The sequence below is a fragment of the Procambarus clarkii genome, chromosome 29, assembly GCF_040958095.1.
Source record: "Procambarus clarkii isolate CNS0578487 chromosome 29, FALCON_Pclarkii_2.0, whole genome shotgun sequence".
NCBI classification, from domain to species: Eukaryota; Metazoa; Arthropoda; class Malacostraca; order Decapoda; family Cambaridae; genus Procambarus; species Procambarus clarkii.
This window is the reverse complement of record NC_091178.1, coordinates 6216700-6244566: the sequence shown is the minus strand read 5'-3', so window position 1 is coordinate 6244566 and position 27867 is coordinate 6216700. Positions and strand designations below refer to the sequence as shown.

At 39.1% G+C, this 27867-nt stretch overlaps 1 protein-coding gene across 31 annotated transcripts in view; it reads left to right on the top strand.

The window, feature by feature from the left end:
• The window catches only part of Gpo1 (glycerophosphate oxidase 1), a 60515-nt gene extending 32648 nt beyond the window's left edge, over positions 1–27867 (top strand). For 15 of the 31 annotated variants that reach the window (XM_045753248.2, XM_045753240.2, XM_045753242.2 and 12 more), the window contains 9 exons: positions 652–1483; positions 5042–5237; positions 8243–8452; positions 11926–12128; positions 15026–15214; positions 16407–16505; positions 21269–21367; positions 23349–23557; positions 27109–27327. In XM_045753248.2, the coding sequence (XP_045609204.1) occupies positions 652–1483; positions 5042–5237; positions 8243–8452; positions 11926–12128; positions 15026–15214; positions 16407–16505; positions 21269–21367; positions 23349–23546 (2026 nt within the window). In that variant the 3' untranslated portion in view covers positions 23547–23557; positions 27109–27327. The other 16 variants (XM_069333310.1, XM_045753258.2, XM_045753256.2 and 13 more) reach the window with 9 other exon arrangements.

Sequence of the window (27867 nt, the reverse complement as noted above, 5' to 3'; positions counted from 1 at the left end):
CATAGTGTAGCATCACATAGTGTCACAACATAGTGTAGCATCACATAGTGTCACAACATAGTGTTGCATCACCTAGTGTCACAACATAGTGCTGCATCACATAGTGTCACAACATAGTGTAGCATCACATAGTGTCACAACATAGTGCTGCATCACATAGTGTCACAACATAGTGTAGCATCACATAGTGTCACAACATAGTGCAGCATCACATAGTGTCACAACATAGTGCTGCATCACATAGTGTCACAACATAGTGCTGCATCACATAGTGTCACAACATAGTGCTGCATCACATAGTATCACAACATAGTGTAGCATCACATAGTGTCACAACATAGTGCTGCATCACATAGTGTCACAACATAGTGTAGCATCACATAGTGTCACAACATAGTGCTGCATCACATAGTGTCACAACATAGTGCTGCATCACATAGTGTCACAACATAGTGCTGCATCACATAGTGTCACAACCCGAACACACCCTTTCTTGCCTTAATCATAACCAACAATGAAACTTTTCCTTAGACACTACTTATGTCTTAAATATAAATTCTTTTGTAGATAAATTGTATTATTAATTGTCTAATTAAATAGTTATATAATTTGTATGGCATAGTGTTACTACTTAGCATTTTCTTTCTTCAGGTCAACAAAGCTCATTCATGGTGGAGTTCGTTACCTGCAGAAAGCTATTCTGGGTTTAGACTTTGAGCAATACAAAATGGTGAAAGAAGCTCTCCATGAGAGAGCAAACTTGCTGGATATTGCTCCTCACTTATCCTATCCTCTGCCAATTATGCTGCCAGTGTATAAGTGGTGGCAGCTTCCCTACTACTGGCTGGGCATCAAGATGTATGATTTAGTTGCAGGGAGTAAATGTATCAAAAGTTCATATGCTATTAGTAAAGCTCGAGCATTGGAAGTTTTTCCTATGCTGAAGAAGGATAGATTGGTAGGAGCAATTGTTTACTATGATGGTCAGCACAATGATGCTAGAATGAATCTCTCCATAGCTCTTACAGCTACAAGGCTTGGTGCTACAATTGCCAATCACACGAGAGTTATAGCACTCTTAAAAGAAATAGATGAAAGTGGTCAAGAACGTATTTGTGGGGCAAGAGTCAAAGATGAATTAACTGGAAAAGAGCTGAGTGTTCGAGCAAAGTGTGTAATCAACGCCACCGGACCTTTCACTGACACCATCCGTAAAATGGAAAACCAAGAAACAAAGGAAATCTGTGCTCCTAGTATGGGTGTCCATATAACTCTTCCCGACTATTACTCACCAGAGCAGATGGGACTGCTAGACCCAAACACATCAGATGGAAGGGTTATCTTCTTCTTGCCATGGGAGGGGCGCACTATTGCAGGGACAACAGACACACCTTGCAGTGTCTCCCACACTCCCTCTCCTACTGAAGATGATATCCAGTTTATTCTTCGTGAAGTTAAGAACTACCTAAGTCCAGATGTTGAGGTTAGTAGCAACATTTTTTTTGCAGTATGGGGGAAGAAATCAAGTGCTAATAACAATGAAAAGTTGAAGCATCAAATAGCATACACCTGTACAATATTTTTTATATTAAAAGATCATTGGGTGATTTTTTGAAATCATACACAATAATGTAGCATCCTGTCAGATCCTATAAGGTTTTAGAGATGTCCTTTTGAAAGTGAAGTCTCTACTTGGATGCAGTAGTCCAGGTGGAGGCTCACAAGTGATTTGCACAACTGAATAACCACTTCTGTTATTTTATAGTCACTAATTATGCACAGCATTTCAGGCACAACTTAAAATAATTTGTGAATTTAGTTTAAATTTATTGGGGTAACATTTGTCACGTGTCGCTCTCCTTGACCTTGTGTTACGTGGGCTACAGTAAAACAGTGGGGGATCATGCTACCGACCCTGTAACCCCACGCTGCGGATCTTTACTCCCTCTACTGGGGTACCATTTACCATCCCCCAGGGAGCTCTCCAAGTCATACCTTAAGTCCAGTCTCCACCACTTGAACTTGGACGCAAGGGGGAGAGGAGAAGGTCCAGTGCAAACTGCTTGAGCTTGATCCTGCAATGTGCGACTCCCCCCCCCCACCAGGCCTGCCCACCTACACGTGCAAAGTTTTGCCGGACCTCCGGCCGTAACCTCAATTCTCACCTTCGTTTCTTGGTCGCCAGCTGGGTAATCCTCTCTGCGTCCCAGCAACGCTTTTATTTCAAATGTACTACTGTGTTGCCAGCCAAGGGTCTCTTTTCCATATAATACTAGTACTAGTGTGGTGCAAACTAATATCATTTATTCACAATGCTCAATGAGATGGAGGAGACACATAAAAGCACTAATAAAATAATAAAGTTTACTTAAGAGCAAACTACAAACACATGAGAGATATATATGCATGAATATTAAGGTAAATATAAATGATGGTGACAGTAGCACTCCTCTGGTGGCCGCTGGCAACTTGCATCAGCTGGTCGAGTTTAAAGGAATCGTTGACCCCTCACTTGGGGGTGACTCCGTCAGCGTAGCTCCACAGTCCTCCCGACTCCGCCACTCCCTATCTTCACCAGGCAGTAGATAACATATACGTGCTACCCTACAGTCTAATTTACTCCTATAATATCTAGAAACACTCTAAAAAGTACCTACATATATCACTAGGCCTATCTTGCCTAATGCCAAGGGAAAATGGGAGGGAATAATGATCTATCTTATATGTCCTGCCCTCAGACGCCTGGACTCTGATGATCATTGTGGTCCTCGGTCCCTCATGTCGTTCCTCAGCATTCCGGATGAGTTACCAATCCATAGGCATCGTGTAGCTGCGCATCTTTGCCATGCTCATTCCCAAATTGCAGTTCCTGGTTGCTGGCTCATCCAGTCGTCACTGCTCACTTTGTCTCCCTCAGTCGCCCCTTCACTGAGACCACATACTTGTGGATCTGGAAGCGACTTCTCCCTTTTGAGTTCCCAGTGGGCGTGATCCAATCACAGCAGCTCTGAGCACCATGGAGTTCCACTGACGGCGAGCCACTCACTACTCCTACGTCATCACTCCCAACTCCTCCAAGACCATCAGCTCACAGTCCTCGGCGCCCTTACACTGCTGGAACTCGGCTTTCTCGCACTTCCCTGAAGTGTTGTAGTCTTCCGTAGTCACTGTGAAGATGTCAGGCTGCATTACTCCATTGAATGAGGTTCCTGGACCTCCAAACTCAAGAGCTCAACCAGCGCACGTCCGCTCTCAACAAAGCGCTGTGAATCTCTGAGGGCTCGGCGCTCTGCAAGCTCTGAGCCAGGCCTCCCAGTGATGTCACAGCCTCCAGGGGCAGACTCTCATTGGTCATTTTCGTCACGTGACCACAGCCAGCCAATCACCAGCCTGCTGACGACTATATGTTTTTGGCGCAATCCTAAAAAGGCCATCGCCATTTTGTATGCACTAGGGGCGTTAGCCTCCCTTACAAGCTAAACCTAAAATAACCATTTTATACCTGGTTGATACCTGGTTGATGGGGTTCTGGGAGTTCTTCTACTCCCCAAGCCCGGCCCGAGGCCAGGCTTGACTTGAGAGTTTGGTCCACTAGGCTGTTGCTTGGAGCGGCCCGCAGGCCCACATACCCACCACAGCCCGGTTGGTCCGGCACTTCTTGGAGGAATAAATCTAGTTTCCTCTTGAAGATTTTATACCCGAATAAGTATTCTTGGTAGCTATCACCTACATCAAACTGATCTGCAACTGCAACTCGGGGGAATCTGCAGGGTGTATAGATATAACTCTTAAGTTAGATAAGGGAAGATATAGGAGAGGGCACTGTAACAAACTTAATACTGTACAGTACTATACTGTAATGTAGTTGGGTTCATACTCGATTCTTGGTCAGGAATCCTGGGGGTTCAAATCCCGGGCAGGACAGTGATGATTGGGTATATTTCTTATTAACTAATGCCACTATTCATCTAGCAGTAAATAGGTACCTGGAAGTTATTCAGCTTATTGTTGGGTTGCATCCTGGGGAGGTCAGTATTTTGACTTTGGTGGAGACTGATATAAGGTAATATATATATATATACAGTATATATATATATATATATATACACAGGCTGTATGTCCCTGACAAAATTAATTATTATTTATTAGTTATCCTTTGTCAGTTTTCTTCCAATTCAAATTAGTTGTTTATTGTTAATAATTTGCCGTCATAATTACGGATGTACAATACCCCCCTTTTGTGATCCCTGATCATAAAGTCTGGACACAGACTTAGTAGATACCTAGTTCCCAAAACCAGTATGCAGTATACCTAGTTCCCAAAACCAGTATACAGTATACCTAGTTTCCAAAATTCATTTCCAGTATTAATCCTAACTCTACTCCTTTTGCCAATTAGCTTCCCCCCCCCACCCTGGATATTATCTTCATAATTCATTCACTCAGAACCTAAGTTAGTAACACTAGTGAAATGCCAACCCAAATAAGTGCAGTGGAGTACCTGCTTGATACCTGCTTGATGGGGTTCTGGGAGTTCTTCTACTCCCCAAGTCACAGTCAAAATTTCAGATTTTATTCCTACGGTAGGACAGAAGCATTTGGGCAATGTTTCATTTCAAATTCAAATTCAAATTCAAATTTCACCTGATACCACTGTTCACATAGCAGTAAACAGGTACCTGGAAGTTAGGCACCTGTTGTGGGTTGCATCCTGGGAAAGGTTAGTAGTTGCCCTAGGGGGGACCTTGTTAAACCTGCAAGGCTTCCTGTCCCTGAGTATGGACAACCATAAAGGGAACCAAGTACTTGCATCAGCTATAGTTCTGCTCTTCAACAAATATACTAAACAAAGAGTGAGAGTAACTCCAGTTCATAAAGATGGTGATATAGCAGACATAGACAATTACAGATCAAATACAAACCTACCAAATTAATTGTGAAGTGAATAGGTACAATTTTGTTAAGATATTGTAAATGAAGGTTTCATTTAAAAAAATTTTATATTAAGGCTAATATGCCTTTATACTTCTGATGCCATCAGGTTCGTCGTGGAGACGTCTTGTCAGCATGGGCTGGTATCCGACCTCTGGTTCAAGACCCCAACAAAACAGATACTCAGAGCATTGCAAGAAATCACATTGTTCATGTTAGTGATAATGGCCTGGTAACAGTTGCAGGGGGGAAATGGACAACATATCGATCAATGGCATTAGACACAATGAATGCAGCAATTAAAGGTTTGTTCTTATGTATATACTGTAATATTATTATTATATTAAATATATAATATATACATAATATTATACAGTGGGGCCTCGACTTACGATGCTAATCCGTTCCCAGAGACGGATCGTAAGTCCAAATATCGTAAGTCGAAGCGATTTTTCCCATAAGAAATAAAGGGAATTGAATTAATCCATTCCCCACCCTCCAAAATATTAACTTACAAATACGTTTTATACTGAATATAATTTTGTTCTCTAACTACAATACAGTACATATGTTTATCTTACCTTTATGGAGGACTCTAGATGGTGTATGGAAGATGGTGATGAGGGGGAAGGAGGAGAGGTATTACTGTTTGGAAGGGAAGTCCCATTCCATTATAACTTCAGGCAGTGATGACTTTTCTGGGATACACTCTCTGGCATGTTTTGCCTGCATACCACTAGGACCTGCTTGTGGCTCACTGCTTGTTTGTCTTACTAAGAATCTGTCTAAAAACACTTGTTTTTCACTACGTTTTAACACTTGTCTGTAGTAAGACATCACATTGTCATTTAAAAGGTCAATGCAACAGCCTGCTACAGCTTTATCTGGGTGAGTTTTTTCAACAAAACTTTGCAGTTCTTCCCATACTTCACACATTTTCTTCATGAGAAAGGGATATCCTCTACTGCCTCAACTCACAAATAGGTTCAACCTGTTTTCTTAGGTTGAACCTTACCAATGAATTTCTTGCGACCTATGGCGTGATATATAATAATCAGTTTTAAGTTCAAAAAGCAAAAAATCACCACAAAAACGTAATTTCTTATAGGCGTGATCGTCACTAAGCAGGCAGCTCTAATAAACTGAGGCAGGTAGGCCTGCGTGTCTGGGAACCAAGCGCTCGGTTGACCCAAACGTGTACCACCAAATATCGTTAGTCAACAACACTATTGTAAGTTGAGTCACATTTTTCGATCAAATTTACATCATAACTCGAAATTATCGTAAGTCGGGGCAATCCTAAGTCGAGGTGCCACTGTCCACAATCCGTCTGGCACAGAGCTCGTCATGTGAAACGCTACGCTCGTCTTTTAAAACAAATTTCCCATTTGAAATAATGGGGAAAAAATTAATCCGTTCCACCACCGAAAAACATCAATATGATATTCAATTTATTTAAATAATGGAGCAGCCTACCTGACATACACTGAACGATCCTTTATGACATTTGTTCTTTTTTCAATTTTTTTTTTATTTGTTTCTTCTAATTTTGTCTAAAAACCAAAAATCAATCCTTTGCAACATTACAGCAGTCACCCCTTTACATCCATGCACCATTAGCAACTTTACAACAAATAAAACAGTTATTTTCATCACCAGAGGTGTCTAAGAATTTGCGAGAACCAGCGTGAACGCTAGGAAGCACCATGTGCTTTACTTGTTAATCAAGCGAAAGGTTGTCAATCAAGACAAATTGTCGCCGAGTGGTGCACTCGTTATTCGAAATGCTCCTAGATTGAGGCGCTAATCACTCGAGGTTCCACTGTTAATATATATAATATATATATTATATATATATACAGTATATATATAATATATACCACTGTATATGGTACTGTATATATATATATATACCACTGGTTCCACTGTATGTGTGTGTGTGTTTGTGTGTGTATATATGTCGTACCTAGTAGCCAGAACGCACTTCTCAGCCTCCTATGCAAGGCCCGATTTGCCTAATATGCCAAGTTTTCATGAATTAATGTTTTTTCGACTACCTAACCTACCTAACTTAACTTTTTCGGCTACCTAACCTAACCTAACCTATAAAGATAGGTTAGGTTAGGTTAGGAAGGGTTGGTTAGGTTAAGTCATATATCTACGTTAATTTTAACTCCAATAAAAAAAAATTGACTTCATACATAATGAAATGGGTAGCTTTATCATTTCATAAGAAAAAAATTAGAGAAAATATATTAATTCGGGAAAACTTGGCTTATTAGGCAAATCGGGCCTTGCATAGTAGGCTGAGAAGTGCGTTCTGGCTACTAGGTATGACATATATATATATATTATATATATATATATATATATATATATATATATATATATATATATATATATATATGTATATATATATATATATGTATATATGTATGTATATATATATATATGTATATATATATATATATATATATATATATATATATATATATATATATATATATATATATATATATATATATATATATATATATATATATATATATATATATATATATATGTCGTACCTAGTAGCCAGAACTCACTTCTCAGCCTACTATTCAAGGCCCGATTTGCCTAATAAGCCAAGTTTTCATGAATTAATGTTTTTTCGTCTACCTAACCTACCTAACCTAACCTAACCTAGCTTTTTTTGGCTACCTAACCTAACCTTACCTATAAATATAGGTTAGGTTAGGTTAGGTAGGGCTGGTTAGGTTCGGTCATATATCTACGTTAATTTTAACTCCAATAAAAAAAATTGACCTCATACATAGAGAAAAGGGTTGCTTTATCATTTCATAAGAAAAAAATTATAGTAAATATATTAATTCAGGAAAACTTGGCTTATTAGGCAAATCGGGCCTTGAATAGTAGGCTGAGAAGTGAGTTCTGGCTACTAGGTACGACATATATATATATATATATATATATATATATATAATATATGTAAATTATGTAAAATAACTTCCAAATCACTGCAAATTCTCAATGTATACCTCAAGACAATAAATCAGTGGGTGGGTGATTCTATGGGTTTGTTATGCTATGGATAAAAAAGCATCTTTTGTTATCTATCCTACATTATGACCTGTTTAACTCAAAGCTGATGCCCCCTTATGTGAATTACATTTGATTTTTTAATGAAGTGGTCAGGATTAATATCCCCCAATTTGTTCAGTATCTTATGAAAGCAGCCGAGGGTCGCATTAAGAAATGATGATTTCACTCTACTCAGCACTCTATTGTATTCTTTTTTTCTTTACAGCTTGTAATTTAACTCCCCTCCATCAAGAATCCCAGACAGATGGTCTTCTTTTGGAAGGAGCTCATCACTGGACTCCTACTATGTTTATCCGACTTGTACAAGACTTTGGTTTAGAATCGGAAGTAGCAAAGCACCTCGCTCACACGTATGGGGACAGAGCATTCAGCGTGGCCAAGCTTGCATCTTTAACTGGAAAGAGATGGCCCATTGGTAATTTTGTGGTGTGTGTGTGTGTGTGTGTGTGTGTACTCGCCTATTTGTACTCACCTATTTGTGCTTGCGGGGGATGAGCTTTGGGTCTTTGGTCCCACCTCTCAACTGTCAATCAACTGGTGTACAGATTCCTGAGCCTACTGGGCTCTATCATATCTACATTTGAAACTGTGTATGGAGTCAGCCTCCACCACATCACTACCTAATGCATTCCATCCGTTAACTACTCTGACACTGAAAAAGTTCCTTCTAACTTCCCTGTGGCTCACGTGAGTACTCAGTTTCCACCTGTGTCCCCTTGTTAGCGTACCACCAGTGTTGAATAGTTTATCCTTGTTTACCCGGTCGATTCCCCTGAGGATTTTGTAGGTTGTGATCATGTCTCCCCTTACTCCTCTGTCTTCCAGTGTCGTAAGGTGCATTTCCCGCAGCTTTTCCTCGTAACTCATGCCTCTTAGTTCTGGGACTAGTCTAGTGGCATACCTTTGAACTTTTTCCAGCTTCGTCTTGTGCTTGACAAGGTACAGGCTCCATGCTGGGGCCGCATACTCCAGGATTGGTCTTACATATGTGGTGTACAGATTCTGAATGATTCCTCACACAGGTTCCTGAACGCTGTTCCGATGCTAGCCAGCCTCGCATATGCCGCAGACTTTATTCTTTTTTATGTGGGTTTCAGGAGACAGGTTTGGTGTGATATCAACTCATAGATCTTTCTCTGTTTGTTTCATTAAATACTTATCTCCTATTCTGTATCCTGTGTTTGGCCTCCTGTTTCCACTGCCTAGTTTCATTACTTTGCATTTACTCGGGTTGAACTTCAACAGCCATTTGTTGAACCATTCATTCAGTCTGTCTAGGTCATCTTGTAGCCTCCTACTATCATCCTCTTGTTTCAATCCTCCTCATAATTTTTGCATCATCAGCAGACATTGAGAGAAACAAGTCTATACCCTCTGGGAGATCATTTACATGTATCAGAAACAATACAGATCCAAGGACTGACCCCTGCGGGACTCCACTTGTAACGTCTCGCCAATCTGAGACCTCACCCCTCACACTGACTCGTTGTCTCCTGTTGCTTAGGTACTCCTTTATCCAATGGAGTACCTTCCCTTTCACTCCAGCCTGCATCTCCAGCTTTTTTCACTAGCCTCTTGTGTGGTACTGTTTCAAAGGCTTTCTGACTATCCAAAAATATGCAGTCTGCCCACCCTTCTCTTTCTTGCCTGATTTTTGTTGCCTGGTCGTAGAATTCAAGTAACCCTGTGAGGCAAGACTTGCCATCCCTAAACCCATGTTGATGCTGTGTTACAAAGTTCTTTCGCTCCAGATGTTCCACTAGCTTTCTTCGCACAAACTTCTCCATTAGCTTGCATAGTATGCAGGTTAGGGACACTGGCCTGTAGTTCAGTGCCTCCTTTCTATCCCCTTTCTTGTATATCGGGACTACATTAGTTGCTTTCCAAATTTCTGGCAGTTCACCTGTTGCCAGTGATATGTTATACACTATGGAGAGTGGCAGGCACAGTTCTTCTGCTCCTTCCTTTAGTATCCAAGGGGAGATTCCATCTGGGCCTATAGCCTTTGTCACATCCAACTCTAGTAAACACTTCCTTACTTCCCCGCTGGTAATCTCAAACTCTTCCAGTGGTTCCTGGTTAACTATTCCCTCTCTTATCTCTGGAATTTCTCCTTGCTCTAAGGTGAAGACCTCCTGGAATTTCTTATTCAGTTCCTCACACACTTCCTTGTCGTTTGTAGTGAATCCTTCTGCCCTTATCCTTAATTTCATAACCTGTTCCTTTACTGTTGTTTTTCTCCTGATGTGGCTATGCAGCAATTTAGGCTGAGTCTTTGCCTTGCTTGCGATGTCATTTTCGTATTGTCTTTCTGCCTCTCTTCTCATCCTGACATATTCATTCCTGGCACTCTGGTATCTTTCTCTGCTCTCTAGTGTTGCTGTTATTCCTATAGTTTCTCCATGCCCTTTTACTTTGCTGCTTAGCTAGCCTACATCTCTGATTAAACTGTGGGTTTCTCATCTTCATTTCACTGTTTTCCTTTTGAACTGGGACAAACTTGTTTGCTGGTTCCTTGCACTTCTGTGTGATGTAGTCCATCATGTCGTGGGCCGTCTTTTCCCTGAGCTCTGTTTCTCATGCTATATCTGTTAGGAATTTTCTTACTTCCTCATAGTTTCCTTTTCGGTATGCCAACCTTTTGTTTTCAGTACCCCTCTTCGAGTTCAATAACCCTTCTTCAATCAGGTACTCAAACACCAGTACACTGTGGTCGCTCATTCCTACTGGGGCCTCAAAACCGATTTCTCTTATGTCAGAGTCGTTCAGAGTGAAGACTAGGTTGAGTCTCGCTGGTTCGTCATTTCCACTCATCCTTGTGGGTTCTCTGACATGCTGGATTAAAAAGTTTCTAGTCACCACCTCCAATAGTTTGGCTCTCCACGTATCTTTGCCTCCCTGCGGTTCCTTGTTCTCCCAGTCAGTCCTTCCATGATTGTGTGTGTGTGTATTCACCTAGTTGTGCTTGCGGGGGTTGAGTTTTGTTCTTTCAGCCCGCCTCTCAACTGTCAATCAACTGTGTGTGTGTGTGTGTGTAATTACCTAAGTGTAGTTACAGGATGAGAGCTACGCTCGTGGTGTCCCGTCTTCCCAGCACTCTTTGTCATATAACGCTTTGAAATTACTGACAGTTTTGGCCTCCACCACCTTCTCACCTAACTTGTTCCAACCGTCTACCACTCTGTTTGCGAAAGTGAATTTTCTTATATTTCTTCGTCATGTTTGTTTAGTCAGTTTAAATTTATGACCTCTTGTTCTTGAAGTTCCAGGTCTCAGGAAATCTTCCCTATCAATTTTATCAATTCCTGTTACTATTTTGTATGTAGTGATCATATCACCTCTTTTTCTTCTGTCTTCTAGTTTTGGCATATTTAATGCCTCTAACCTCTCCTCGTAGCTCTTGCCCTTCAGTTCTGGGAGCCACTTAGTAGCATGTCTTTGCACCTTTTCCAGTTTGTTGATGTGCTTCTTAAGATATGGGCACCACACAACCGCTACATATTCTAGCTTTGGCTTAACGAAAGTCGTGACTTTAAAGAGTAAAGACGTAATATTCTTAGTTCTTCGGCCTCACAAACATGGGGTCAAGGGTTTGAGTCTCCAAGAGCCCAGGTGAATGGAATTGTTAGTGTATGTGTGTGTGTGTGTGTATGTATATACAGTATGTGTGTGTGTGTGTGTATATATGTATATATATATTTATTTATTTATATAATTACTGTATTTATTTATGTATTTATTTTGTATCTTAACAAAGCTGTAAACCTAATACAGGTGGTACCACAGGAAAAATACAATATGCTTATACTGTAAAGTACTGCAGTTCATACTGTATGAATATTAATTTATTTTAATAATTATATGCATTGTTTTAATGTTTCTTCGCAGTTGGACGTCGTCTTCATAGTGAATTCCCATATATTGATGCAGAGGTTCGATATGCATGTCGTGAGTATGCTACCTCAGCCATTGATGTCATTGCCAGAAGACTTCGGCTAGCATTTCTCAATGCCCAAGCAGCAGAAGAAGCCTTGCCAACCATTGTTAGCATAATGGCAGAAGAATTGAAGTGGTCTGAAAGAGAAAAAAAGGTATAGTACCATACTTTATAGAACGTGATTAAAATATTAGAGGGCTTTGGCTTTGGTGAAGGTAGTTATTTAACTGTATAAATCTCTGGTATGCCCCCTAATTAGATTATTGTATCCAAGTATGGAGACCTCGCCTTCAGAAAGACATAGGTGCTTTGGAGAAAGTTCAACACCGAGCAACAAAAATCATTCTAGAACTAAGTCAACTCATATTATAGGAATGCTTGAGGGTTACAGGGCTAACATCACTGCAAACCAGACATAACAAAGCTGATCTCATCGAAACCTTTAAAATAACGAACAATCTGGAGGCTGTTGATCCAGACAACTTCTTTAAAAGGTCAGATGAAACACAAAAGATTAACAATGGGTTCAATGTATGTGTGTGTGTGTGTGTGTGTATATATATATATGTATATATATATATATATATATATATATATATATATATATATACATATATATATATATATATATATATATATATATATATATATATATATATATATATATATATATATATATAATATATATATATAATATATATAATATATATATATAATATATATATATAATATATATATATATATATATATATATATATATATATATATATATATATATATAATGTACACATACATACATACACATACATACATACATACATACATACATACATACATACATACATACATACATACATACATACATACATACGCGTACGGGCTGACCTAGCGCATGGTGGCATGGCGAGCGCCCCACAGATTACCAGTACCTCACACCCAGTGACTATCCCGCCTGAATTCTTCACCAGGATTTAGTGTTTTGTTGGATATTTGGCCATTTGAACATAAAAGTTGTTATTATATATCTCGCAATGGGTCCCAAGAAAGCCAGTGGTAAGGTTCAACCTAAGAAAATAGTTGTGAGTAGAGGAAGTAGAGGATGTTCCTTCCTCATTAAGAAAATGTGTGAAGTATGAGAAGAACTGCAGAATTTTGTTGAAAAAACTCACCCAGATAAAGCTGCAGCACGCCATTTCATTGACATTTTAAATGACAATGTGATATCTTACTACAGACAAGTTTTGCAAAGAAGGGAAAAACAATCTTCAATGGATTGTTTCGTTGTGAGAAAATCAAGCAGTGAGCCACAACCAGGACCTAGTGGTATGCAGGCAAAACATGCCAGAGAATGCACTCCAGAAAAATCTTTAGTTTCTGATGTTATAATGGAAGGGGACTCCCCTTCCAAACAGTAACACCTCTCCTCCTTCCCCCTCCTCACCATTTTCCATATGCCAACAGCAGTCATCAGCAAGGGTAAGTAATAACTTGAACATATTTTTGTAGTGTAGATTTCGATGAATTAGGTACAGTATAAAATTTAGTTTGAAATGAGGTTTTTGGGTAGTCAGGAACAGAGTAATTTATTTCCCATTATTTCTTGTGGGGAAATTAGCTTCGGTGACACTATATATGACACTATCAGACCACGGAAGAAGAATTTAAACAGGAATTTCTTTAATACTTTCATATTTATTAATACTGTACATCTTCAGAAGAATGATTATTAAATACAAAAGTACTTGAGGAAATTCCTGTTTCAATTCTTCCTCCGTGGTCTGACACTGTCACATTTTTCATCACGTGTTAATTTTTGTGATTTACACACACATGTGTGTATGTGTATAAAGTATATGTGGATGCTGGTCAGAATTACATTTCACCTTTGTAAATGTACATTAATGACACTATGTAAAAGACACATCGAACACTTTATGTAAGGCAGACGTAACTCTGTGTATCTATGTATCTGTCTGTAGGTCAGATTAACATTTTCATAAATCCATGAACTATATGCTAAACAAATCTCTCACCCTGTCTGGGGCCTGTGGAGCTCCCACTTCCCCCTCCCGGGGAGGAGGGGTCGAGCAGACAGCGGCGCGGCAACGTGATGACGTCATGCTCGTTTGCTAGTTTTCGTTTGAGTTCTGTCCGCTTGTTCAGCTTTCGGTAGCAGTATTTTCACCAGAATAGGGGTTTGTTTTGGGGCGCCTACCTTTCTGGGTGCCATACCCAGTCGATGGCAGACATAGAATGCTCTCAGCCACACGGGGGTTTCTATAGGCCATTGCTCCTTGTGTCTTTCTGAGGGGGAGGGCAGATTCTGGCTCATGGTCCCTGGTAGACAAGAACTCCATGCACATTGACTGATGCCAGAAAGCTACTAATATCCATATCAGCCTAAATAGCTCCGGGGAGCCGATGGTGCTCCCCCCAGAAATTATATATAAAAAATATATATTTTTTTTTATATAAAAACTGTACGATAGTTTAGTTCATTTATTATGCACCCCATACCCATCTTGTGGGCAGTAGTAGAAAGGGTTACAGAGGCACATAATGGGCTCAGGGACTGAACCCCACAATTCATTTAGTTAAGCAAGTTACAATCTTGATGAACTAGTTACAAAATTCATTATAAGTCGTCACATCATCAATGGGTTCGAGATCGACCACAATTACAGTTTCTAAATTAAGCAACTGACATATGAGGAGAGCTAGTGTCACAATTGATATGTTTGCCTTGCACACCGCTCCCCATCCAGTGGGCAGCAGTGGATAGGTTACAATCACTTAGTTACTACCTACAGTTAGCAAACTGGGGATATTTGGTTAAAATTTATAGTAGCAGATCATTTTGAATTAAATACAGTATTTACACATCACTGGAACATTTGTTATAGAATTATCTCTGAATTCACATATCTTTTCGCACTCCATCACATAGTGCAATAATAACTAAATTGGCAAATGATGATAACCACATTTGATTTAGAGCTCAACATGACAATAATTGACTTTTTAATTATAAACTTGTTTTTGAAATTGCAGAGTCAGCTAGAAGCTGCTGTGAAGTACCTACAGCAAGAGATGGGCCAGAATGTAAATCGTGCATCACGAGAGAGGATCCCAATCAATCTCACTAAGAGTGAGATCTCTGAGTATGTGAAACGCTTCAACTCTCTTGACACTGACAAGAAAGGCTACATTTCTCTTAATGATCTTCGTGCATCGCTCAAGGTATGATGATCATATAGCTTGTGTGTTCATTCTTTATCATTTAAGTTATACTGTATAGAGAACGTTTTTATAATTTAATATTACTATATTATATTTATCATATACAGTATTCAAACATTTTTATACAGTAATTCATTTGGAGAAATATTTAACAAATATTTAATTTGTCATTTGTGTTATAGTTAGTGTTTGATTTCTTTCAATATTTTTTATTAAATAACAAATCTTTATACTTTAATTTGAATGTGTAATAACAGTAAATTATACTTTAATCAGCCAATGAGTTTGTGCCCATAAATGCTGCCTTCTTGAGGTTATCTTGAGATGATTTCGGGGCTTTTTAGTGTCCCCGCGGCCCGGTCCTTGACCAGGCCTCCACCCCCAGGAAGCAGCCCGTGACAGCTGACTAACACCCAGGTACCTATTTTACTGCTAGGTAACAGGGGCATAGGGTGAAAGAAACTCTGCCCAATGTTTCTCGCCAGCGCCTGGGATCGAACCCAGGACCACAGGATCACAAGTCCAGCGTGCTGTCCGCTCGGCCGACCAAGCCCTTCTTCAGAGTTCTATTTACATACAGAAATTCACATTCTCATTCATGAGTTAAACAAAATATGTGTACTGTACTGCTATTCCCTCAGGTAAATAATTAAAATATTGTTTAACCTAATTTTCATAATATTTTTTTTTTTTTGTATATATAATATATAAGTGGTGATAATATGAAATTATATTGATGTAGTTGCATGTCTAGATAGTAAACTATTAGGTAAGTTAGTAGCACAAGGTGGGATTACTATGGTGATTAATTAGGTACTTCATTGTTCTACTATTGAAAAAGTATAGGTTGAAATTTTTTTTACTTCATTAGGAAGGGAGTTCCATATATGGGTCCCTGTATTTGTATGGTGTGTTTATATTGACTTTCACTGACTCCGTAGCACTTTAAGGCCCCTGCAGGGAATATTTAAGATGTACCCCCTTGGCACTAGAGCCAATATGTCATCCTGCCTGACTGTTCATGTACAAATTCAAGGACTGTGGAACTTACCACTGGAAGGAGCTGAATGGATCACTCGAAAAAGGTGTTTTTCATATACAGTGTTGTATGCAAAGTTTGAGTTTCAAGTTACTGTGTTAGTTTGAAGTACTGTATAAATATTCTGACTGTTTATACTTCCTAAATATTTAGAGTGACGGAGAGAGGATTAGTCTTGACCATCTTCACTACATTTTGAATGAGGTTGATGTCCACAAACATGGTCAAGTTGAGTTTCCAGACTTTATCCAGGTAAAGAACAGATATTAAAAGAAAATTTGAGGATTCAGGATTATTATTTGATGTATGTTATTTTATAAAACATTTTATTTTAAAATTCTCATTCCCATTGAATAGGAGTACAGGTAGAGTATATCCTGTGGCAATGGCTTTAGTAATTCTAAAGTCATATGAGAATATGTGCCAAAATATTATACTATCTAAATAATTGGTAAAAATCTTACATTTTTAGAGCACTTATAATTAATACTGTACTTATAGATCATAAGATTGGTGAGTCATAGCATCCTTAACATGATGTGAGAAATAGGCAATCTGCTTCAGCGCTGTCTACTTGTTGGCCATGTTTCTTGTTACTTCATAGCATCAGATAGCTAATGACTTGAAAACGATCTCTTCCATTCTTTCTAAAGTATTATATCAGGTGTAATGAAAACTATAGAACTATCCTAATTTTGATGGTTTTGGTGGGCAGGCTGTTTCATAGACTTACTTTCATTTTGAGAAGAAGCATTACTCAGCAGCAGTACCTTAACCAATGGGCTTGTGAGGTTAATATCAGCAAAGCAACAAATTTATTGGAGTTAGTTTTTGTCGTAGTCATTGTTTATATAGGATCAACATTGCAATTGTGATCCATACAGCTGTCTGTTTCAATGTGTTTTGCCTTCATGGGAGGTCTTTCAATTGGTTACTGTGATGTTCTCGATCCCCCAGACTCCCCTCCCCTCTATTGAGTGGAGCAGATTCTGGTACTGGTTTCCGGTAGGCGATAATGAATTGACAGAGCCTGGTGTTGGAGACTTCAATCTACCCAGTTTAAGATGGAGAATGGCAAACAATAATATCATAGCAGGAAGCCAACCAGGAAATAATCAACTGCAGGTCAGAGAACTGATGAGATTGTGACAAATTCTCACTCAACCAACAAATTACAGAACCAACTATGAACGAAAACACACCACACATGATCTTCAGAAACAATGATGAACTAATCAGAGACATTACAATCTCAGATACTACATACTAAGACCACAAATGCATTGAAGTGCAAACTAACATTAATAATGGTAGTACAGTAAGTCCAAGAGAATCAACAAGCGAGAAGGGTTATTCAATTTCAACAATATGAGCATCGACTGAGAAAAAAATAAATATAGACCTTGCAACCATTCAATAGGAGACAGTTTTAAGTGACAAAACTCCCACACAGGTGCAAAGGCACGCTACAAAATGGCTTCTGAAACTGAAAAAATAAGAGTTACGAGGAGAGGCTAGAGGCATTAAATATGCCAAAACTAGAAGATAAAAGAAAAAGAGGTGATATAATCACTTACAAAATAATAAAAGGAATTGACCAAATTGACAAAGAGGAATTCTTGAAACCTGGAACTTCAAGAACAAAAGGACACTGATTCAAGGTAAACAAACGTGCCAAAATAATATTAGAAAGTTCTCTTTTGCAAATAGAGTGGTAGACAGTTGGAACAAGTTAAGTGAGAAGGTGGTGGAGGCCAAAACCGTCAGTATTGTAGTTTCAAAGCATTATATGACAAAGAGTACTGGAAAGACAGGACACCACGAAGATAGCTCTCATCCTGTAACTACACTTCAGTAATTACAGGGAATAGGATAACTGACAGCTAAAGCATATAAGCTCTGCTTGAAGCATGTGCCTGTGATGAGGGGTCAGAAAGAGGACCACTCTAGAAAGAGAATGCAGACGACTGTCAGGGACAGGGAAAAAAATAACGGAAATCCTTAAACAGAAACGACTTTCACGAGTCTGAGGAAATGGAATTGGAACAGAAAGCTATACAAGAGATAAAGAAAAATACAAAATATTTTTCACATATGCAAAATAAAAATAAAAACCTCCACCAGTATTGGACCTTTGATTACAACTGAAGGTTCGTACACAGTGGACAACAAAGAAATTAGTGAAATTCTAAAAGGCCAGTATAATGCTATGTTTGTGCTGGTATACAGGAGATACCTGTACCAGCACACTTATTCCAGCAGATATAGCTCCTCTCCACAACGGAAATAGTAAAGCTTTGGCAAACAATTATAGACCAGTTGCACTAATATCACACATAATAAAAGTTTTTGAAAGAGTGATTAGGAAAAAAAAAAAGTGAGATTATGAGTGAAAAACATTTCTTATGTTTTCCACAAAACAATAAACTTCACAACCCAGGACAACATGTATTTAGAGCAGTAAGATCCTGTCTGTCACAGTTACTCAACCACTATGACAAAATCACAGAAACCTTAGAAAAACAAAATGCAGATGTTGTATACACAGATTTTGCAAAGGCATTCAACAAATGTGACCATAGGGTGATAGTTCATAAAATGAGATCATTAGGAATAACAGGTAAAGTGGGGCATTGGATTTTCAACTTTCAAATAGAATGCAGAGAGTGACTATCAGTCAAATAAGATCAAGCCCAAGTGCAGTGAAAAGCTCTGTACTCCAGGGCACAGTCCTTGCACCACTGCTATTTCTCATTCTTATCTCGGATATAGATAAAAATACTAATCACAGCTTTGTGCCATCCTTTGCTGATGATACAAAAATCAGCATGAAAATTGCCTCTGTAGAAGACACTGAAAAACTACAGGCAGATATTAATAAAGTCTTTGATTAGGCAACTGAAAATAACATGATGTTTAATGGGGATAAGTTTCAAGTGCTGTACTTAGGTACTTACCTAATTGTGCTTGCGGGGGTTGAGCTCTGGCTCTTTGGTCCCGCCTCTCAACCGTCAATCAACAGGTGTACAGGTTCCTGAGCCTATTGGGCGCTATCATATCTACACTTGAAGCTGTGTATAGAGTCAGCCTCCACCACATCACTTCCTAATGCATTCCATTTGTCTACTACTCTGACCATTTAGGTATGGTGGAAACCAGGAACTTAAACAAAATACGGGATTCAGGACACAATCAGACCTACTGATAGAAGGAAAGCAACATGTAAAAGATCTGGGAATTATAATGTCTGATGACCTGACATTTAATGAACATAACCTAGCACATATAGCAGCGACCAGAAAGATGATAGGGTGAATTATGAGAACGTTCAAAACAAGAGACTCCATAGCAATACTAATACTATTTAAATCACTGGTGCTGTCCCATCTTGAGAATTGCTCGGTACTCACTTCCCCTTTGAGAGCAGGAGAGAACTCTGAATTAGAGGGATTACAGAGAACCTATACAGCATGTATAGAAACGATAAAACATTTAAATTACAGTATTGGGACTGTCTCAAAATGTACTCTCTGGAAAAAACACAAAACGGTATCAAATAATATATACATGAAAGATACTGGAAGGCCAGGTCCCAAATTTGCGTAGTAGATTAACAACAGAAATGCAGAATAGACCCAGTGAGGAGTAGAGGTCCCATAGGCACAACCAGAGAGCACTGTCTGAACATCAGGGGTCCATAGCTGTTCAACACCCTCCCAGCAAGCATTAGAAATATTGACGGAACAAAGGTGGATGTATTCAAGAAGCACTTAGACAAGTTCTTGCAAGAAGTGCCAGACCAACCAGGCTTTAGTGGATATATGGGTCTGTGAGCCGCTCCAAGCAACAGCCAGTTGGACCAAGTTATCACAAGTCGAGCCTGGCTGCAGGCCAGGCTTGGGGAGTAGAACTCCTGAGACCCTCTCCAAGTATGCTCCAGATGTGGGGCTGAGGGGTGTAACAGGTATACCAGTGTGTAACTCTGGGAGTTACCGAGGGGGTACCATTGGGGGAAAGACCAAATTATGATTTGATAATACTCGCAGGTCACTAGTCCTAAGCAATTAAAAAACTTTTTTTGTGGGTCTTGGTTAACTCCATTATATTCAAATAAATGTATTAGATATAACCATATTCATATCATTGGTATAAATAACAAGCAATAATGGCTAAACATCAAATGATGATAATCACATTAGGGTTTAATGCCAGGGTTTAACAAATGAGAACCAATCTTTGCAGGTAAAAAAAAAATGCTTGCTGCATTCCTAAGTGTTATTTATTATGTTGTCTTGGAGCCAGTACGCAGTCAAAATATCCATTGTCTATCTGTTGACGATTTTGGGGATCAGTGTCCCCACGGCCCAGTCTCTGACCAGGCCTCCTGGTTGCTGGTTTTATAAATCAGGTTGATCCTGGTTTTAATTTGTGTGCAGAAGGGAAATGTTTAGGCCCATTTCTTTTCACCTGATGTCTCTGTTCACATAATAGTAAATACTGTAAGTACCTGGGAGTTGGTTAAATGTATTGGTTTCTTCCTGACACAGGTCAATAGTTGGCCTAGGGGTCCCCAATAATACTAATTGGATTCCTGCCCGTGACAATAGGAAACCAAGTTATATAATGTGTGCTTATGGGAACATTTTTTGCTCTATGGAATTTTTATCTATGGACAGCTTTATGCAAACAAATCTGTTGCATCTATTAAGTGATACCTGTACAGTACTGGTACTGTATTTCCACAGAATTTTCAAAGGACACTACAAAAAGCAAAAGTAATTAGTGAGATAAAATATATCTTCCTAACTTACCATTACTGTACTGTACCTAAATTTACATCCGTTTTATCACCTTTCTATCTTAAGGCATTTCTTACCAACTACTTTCCTTTACATGCTTCTCAGTAAATTGGTTATCAACAAGTGATGGGAGTCATGTTGCCTGTATTAAGATATAGCATATCCATCAAGTGATTGAATGTCTTAAGTTCATGTTGGGATGCTCTCTAACTACAGGCAAGAGATCAAGAAGTTCCTGGAGAAACTCTCCACGAGATACTGAAGGAAATCGACCTTAATCTCAATGGGCAGGTGGAGTTTGATGAATACCTACAGGTGAATATTATAATCACAGCAAGTCATGTGTACAATAATCCTCAATTGTTTTGCATGGTTTAACCTTTAATTAAAATACTGTACTTTAGTAGAGTACCCGTGAACTTTACATTCTAGTTTATAGTTTTTATTCCATTTAATTAATAGTATTCTATTTATATATTTGTGAGTAATGTATTCTGCCACTTTCTATGTAGGAATTCTGGTCATGCCTACTAATAGATTATAGGGCCATAATAGGTATAGGAACTGTTGAAGTCGATAATTATCAGCCGGTATATATATCAGGTCTCAAACAGTCTGTGGAGCTTTGATGACATCACTCATCACCACCAGTAGTGATCAGCTGAGCAAGACTCTTACTGAGCTTTCTCACCAAGCTTGTTTTGTTAGCTCAAACCCGGGTGCACTGGCCCCATGGTAGTCAAGTTGACCTTGGGTGGGTACTTGACACACATGCACATAACAGCTCTTTCCACCTCATGAAACCATGAGAGCTCAAACTTTAGGGTACCTGTGCCCAGAACAGGACAAACTTTCGAGATCTGATCACATTGAGGGAGAGGGTGGGGGGTTGTGGGTGCTATAGTAAAAGAAGCAAACCAAACCTTAGGTATACTCAAACGATCCTTTGATTTCAAGGAAAAGAAAATAGTTAACTCTGGTATGCCCCCATATTGGACTGGTATGCCCCCTATACAGGTATGGATCCCCATACCTGTATCCAGGTATGGAGAGCTCACCTTCAAAAGGACATATTTACAGTAGAGAAGGTTTAACACCCAGTGACAAAAATCATCCCAGAACGTAGTCGACTCATTCCAGGAATGATTGTGAGCCACAGGATTAATACAGTAGAACGTCGAGTGACGACCGCCTCAAATGACAAATGAAAAAAAAAAATTAAACAAATTTGAAGAAAGAAAAATGTCGTAAAGGTTTGTTCAGTGAATGTAAGGTAAGCTGCTCCATTATTTAAAACATCAAATATCATATTGATGTTTTTCGGTGGTAGAACGGATTAATTTGATTTCCATTATTGTCAATGGGGACATTCGTTTTGTATGACGTCCGTTTCACATGACTATCATGGCGCCGGAACGGATTAAATTCGTTATCTGAGGTACCACTGTAGTACTGCAAACCAGCTTTCTCCCAACTTTGCAGGGGAAATGGTGTGCGGTACAGGATGGACATAGGCTGGTTGAGGATGCCAGAATTCAAGAGGGAACAGCATGTCAGGGTCACATTCTGACCCTTTATGATGATTATTGGTACTGCCCACAGGCTACACTTAGCTAAATCTTTTGAAAACAAAAATTTCAAAATAAATTTTTTCTTATAGTAATATACAGTACACCCTTACTCACTGATCTCAGGAAAATTAACATCAATTTTATGCTGTTCGTACTTTGGTCATAGTAGCATAAAACAGATGATCCTCCCACAGCTTCAAAGGCTTTCACAATCCCCCAACCCTTTCTCAAAGCAAACAGGAAGCTACAGTATTATATTTTTAACATTTCACTGCTAAGCTCTTTCTATTGGCAGACCACCCACATGTCAGTGGAAGACTCACTAGTTTTATCAGAGAGACAGACAGATACAAAAACAGAGATAGGAAGAGAAGGAAAAGAGAGAAGGGGGGGAATATTTGACAAGAGGGAATGAGAGATGGTGGGAAGACAGGTGGAGAGGGTAGAAAGGTGGAGAGGGTTGAAGAGAGAAAGGAAAGGAGTGAGATGAGAAGGGACAAAGTTGGATAGAGTTGAGATGTGAAGAAAAGGGGGATAGGGAAAGAGAGATGAGATGAGAGAGGGTAAGGTTTGGAAAGAGGGGGGATGGGAATAGGGGAAGAGAGACCTGGGCACAGCTAGTTACCCCCCCCCCAACCCCCCACCCCACCACCACCTCTAGTAGGGTTATAAACCCATGGAACCACTTACCTGCCAAAACTGTAATTGTCAAATCATTACTTCAGGAACAATGGAAGGACTTTTCACAAGTTGCTGGCTTCCTGACCTCATCGGGTCAGGAAACAGGCAAACTCGGGATTAGTTTGGTGTCTTCACTAGGCCTCAATGTAGCAGCTGTATGTGTCCAGTCTCCTGTTCTTCTGCTGGGAGTACTATATATAGGGTGTGTGGCAGAATATATATCTCAGAAAATATACTTTTAAGCCAATGAAAGGTAATTTTCATAACTGTCTTTTGTTCTACAACTCTAATCCTCTTTTTCCTCTCTTATTTTTCTTCCCTGTGCTTCCTCTAACTTAACATTAATGAAGGATTGTCAGTAACCTGTCAACACAGGGGGTGCCCTCTATAGGTCATCAGAAGACAATTAAGAGCTGTGATTGGCAGATACTGCTAGATACTCCTACTGGGTGACTGATCAATTGGTAGTGGCAATCCGTGATATTGAAGCTCCACACACTTTACTGTTCAGAACACATTTCTCTCTCTGATTGTATTTGCTTGAAAAGCTTCCAAATTTATTATGGTTCTGTAGGAAAAAATTTCCAATGATATTGGGACTAATTCAATAATTTACCTGTAATACTATAAAAACTTGAATTACTACAAAGATCCAGCATTGATTATACAGTAATGAAAGGCAGGTAAATTCAAGAAACGCCTTCTTTTGGGTCCCTTGGTGGCTCTCCAAGCTACCCACTAACTGGTAGTAAGCTCCAATTCTTGAGTATCACACCAATCTCTTAAGATTCATGAGTGCCCACCAGAAGCCCCGTACCAAAATCTAGCCCCCCCCCCCCCTCAATGTAGGCAAGGGGAGTTTGGATGGTACTCGATCACCTACAATAATCCGAAGGAAAAAGCACCATGATGGTAGAACACAGCTAAACAATCAATGGCATGGACAACATTGCTAACCTTGACACAAATATTCACACGCTTGTCAGCGATACGTAATCTTTATAGTTATTCAGATGCCTGGTGCTTTTGGTTATATCACAGTTTTAGGCTCAGTCTTCAGCTAAGTGTTGGCTTTCCTTTGGACTCTGGTCTGTGTGCAGTGGCTTGTGTTTGTGTTCTATTTTTTTAGGTTTCACATGAATGTATTTTGACCTTCCTATTGTGTATGCCATTTCCCCTGCCTTCACCCCAGGTTATCTTGCTTGAGAAAGTTAAGGAATCTGCTCCTGGGTTACCTTCACTCATGGGGCTCTGCCTCAGGGTGTGCATGTGCTTTGGCTACTCTGTGAGTGCCAGTTGTTTGAGAGAGCAGTAGTTAACTTCTTTTAAATAAATTATTTACCCCAAGTAAATAAGGCAAACAATTGTTGCCATGGGGCAAATACATTGACTGAGACAACTGACTGCCACCAAAAGACAACCCAGATCACTTTGGGTCCTAACCAGCTTGCTCCTCCCCTCACTCTGCCACCTGATACCAACAGCTCTTGTTTCCATGTCAGTTATCAGCACTTGACTATGATTTTCACCAAGATATCTTGTGTGGGTGTGTATCCAACCCATTCTCTTACAGATAACATCGCTTTAGAATAGAATTACATCGAATTACATCGCAGTAATAGGATTTAGGCCTCCTCTATCAAGGCCCAATGTGAGTAAACTCAGTGAGCTGCAGATGGTCACTCACAAATGAAACATTAATTGTAATGAAACGCCATTTTCTGGTGGGCCCCTAGTCGAGTCTTGTCTGTTACCTCCTTACTTATTGAGTTATGAGATTTCACACAAGCAGCTTCTGAATGAGAAGACAGGCTGGCTGAGACCACAGGTGACCTGGGCTACCATTTAGTGGCAGTCAGGTTTATTACAGTTAGGGTACTTCATGGCAACAATAATCTGCTTTGATTACCTAGAGGAGCCTAATTTCTTTGAAGCACTCACTTGTATTTTGTCTTTTTCTGGTGGGGTTTTCCCAGTTCCGGGTTGATCTCTGATTGCCTTGTAGAGTGAGCTAGATTCTGGTCCAGACTTCCATAAGTGATGAGTCTGGGAGGTGTGGCATGTTGAGCTAAGGTTGGTAGTTTCAGAGTTAAACTTGGGAAGCTACTGAGGTCATACCAGAAAAGGATGTTTTGTTACATTCAAGACTTGCACACAAAAATCACAATTGCGTGATGCATCAAATGAACAAATCCACAAGGTCCCTGACGAGGATTCGAACCTGCGTCCAAGAGCATCCCAGACGCTGCCTTCGTCTGGGCAGTGAAGCATTAATGGGCAGCATTAAGGCAGCGTCTGGGATACTCTCGGACGCAGGTTCGAATCCTCGTCACGGCCCTTGTGGATTTGTTCAATCAAGACTTAATTTTCCAAGCAAATTCTAGTTTAATTCTCTAGTCTAAACGACACATATCGTAATTATTAGTTATGTTTATTCTAATGTTTCAGTGGTAAGATCCTATATTCATTATTGTTAAGGATGAGCTATGCTACACCTTCTTGAATACTTTGTTTATACTTAGTTTTAATGTATGAAAATTTATGTGTGCTTGTACCCTATTAATGGGAAACATTCTCATCAAGAACTTAAACTTCTTCCTTCTAGTGTTGCACAAGGAGGCCTCAAATTAGAAAATCAGTAGGAGCAATGAGGAGGATTTGAACCTGCACTCTGGGTACTCCTATGCACACACCTTACACTCCTATATCACAACATGGTCGAAAGCAATGCAACTGGGATTCAACGGAACCCTTTAGGAGTTCTGAAGGGGTTCTACTGAAGCCTAATCAGGGTTTCACGTATTGCCCCATGCACTCTGGATGTGGTCTTGGAGTTCCACCTCTAATGCTTCTATTTAAATGAGAAAAGAAATTGCATTAATGTGATGTATCAATGAGAAGGAAGCCTAAGGACCCCTAGAGGATTCAGTTGAATCCCAGGTTGCATTGCTTTTGACCATGTCATGGTGTAGTGGTCTAAGGCATATGCATGGGAGTATCCAGAGTGCAGACTCAAATCCTCCTCATTGATCCTACTGTTTTTTTTTTTCATTGATATGTCATGTTAATGTGATTTCTTTGTGCAAGGCCTGTAAGTTGTTATAGAGTTGCAGAAATGAGTTCTCATTCACATACTGTGTGTGTAATTACACACACAGTACATGAATAAGATGTGTGTGTGTGTGTTTCCTCATTGAACATGTTCAGTATTCCTGTATCAGGTTTACCTTTTTATTTTTATGATACTTTTATAAAGTATAGAATGACTAACATGACTGTAAAAGTCTTTGAGACCTTTAAAACTCCCTTTTATTTTAGACTCATTGTATTATTTATAACTGATCCATCTCTTGAATTTTTATTATCTTGCCCTACATTTTCTTTTTGTGTGCTCTTCCCAGTATAAGTCGGTAACATCCCTGAATGTTACTCTCTCCAGTATAAGTCAATGACATCCCTGAACATCACTCCCCTGTATAAATCAGTGACTCTTAAACATTAATAACTTGGGCACCACAAGTGTTGGTAATTACACACAAAACATTATTTTGTTGATAAATCCCACAGGAAATATTTGATGTTAGTTATTAAGTATACTGTACATTGTTACCATCATTAAATATGCAATTACATAATTGCTAGTATTATCTTAATTATTTAATGCTACATTAAAATCTTATAAGACTTAAGAGGTAACCAGTAATGAACTATATTTTTAGACATCATTTTTATGTTTTGAAAAGAGTATTCAAATTATTTGTGTGTGTGTAAAGTGTTAGTTCACTGATTGTTTTCTTGGTGCAGATGATGGCTGCCATCAAAGCCGGCTCCATCACACACTCCCGCTTGGCTCACTTGGCAGAGATGGCAGAAGAAGACCAGAGAAAGAAGATCACTGTGGATCGCAGTGGTGGAGGCTTATAATCACATAGGGTGTGACTGGTGAGCAATGTTGAATGCTACCACCAGGGTGTGATTGCTGAAAATAAAATGTTGTAATAATTATTCAGTATTCAAACAAAATAAGGAAATCAATTGGTAAACCTGATAAGTGTTGCAGTGACCAATTAATGTATGGATTTAAGACGACAAATATACTGGTAATAGCAAACCACTTTTTAGTCAGAACTTCCTTCTGACTTGATGTTTAAGCCCCTTGTATCCCCTAGTATAATAATTCAGCTAAAATGCTTGGTTTAATTAACCTTTACTGGAATATACCTGTTGATTATTCTCTAGTGACTAAGTTAGGAAGAGGAATCTTCTCATTCTTCCTGAGGAGAGTTTTCCTCTATTATTATTATTGCATTTAATGTATTTTGTGTACCTGTATATGCAGGGAGATATAACTTGCCACTTGTGTGTTAATGTCAGTACAGTAATCATTCTTGCCACACACTTCTAATTAAGATGAATATATGACTCAGCAAAGGTCAATCTGACGAGGCCCAGTGTTAAAACAAGGTTTGTGATTAATATAATTTTGTATTTTCATATATGAAAGTTCTTATAATGTACATTATGACTGACCTGTTCATAATAAAATACTGATATATAAAAAAA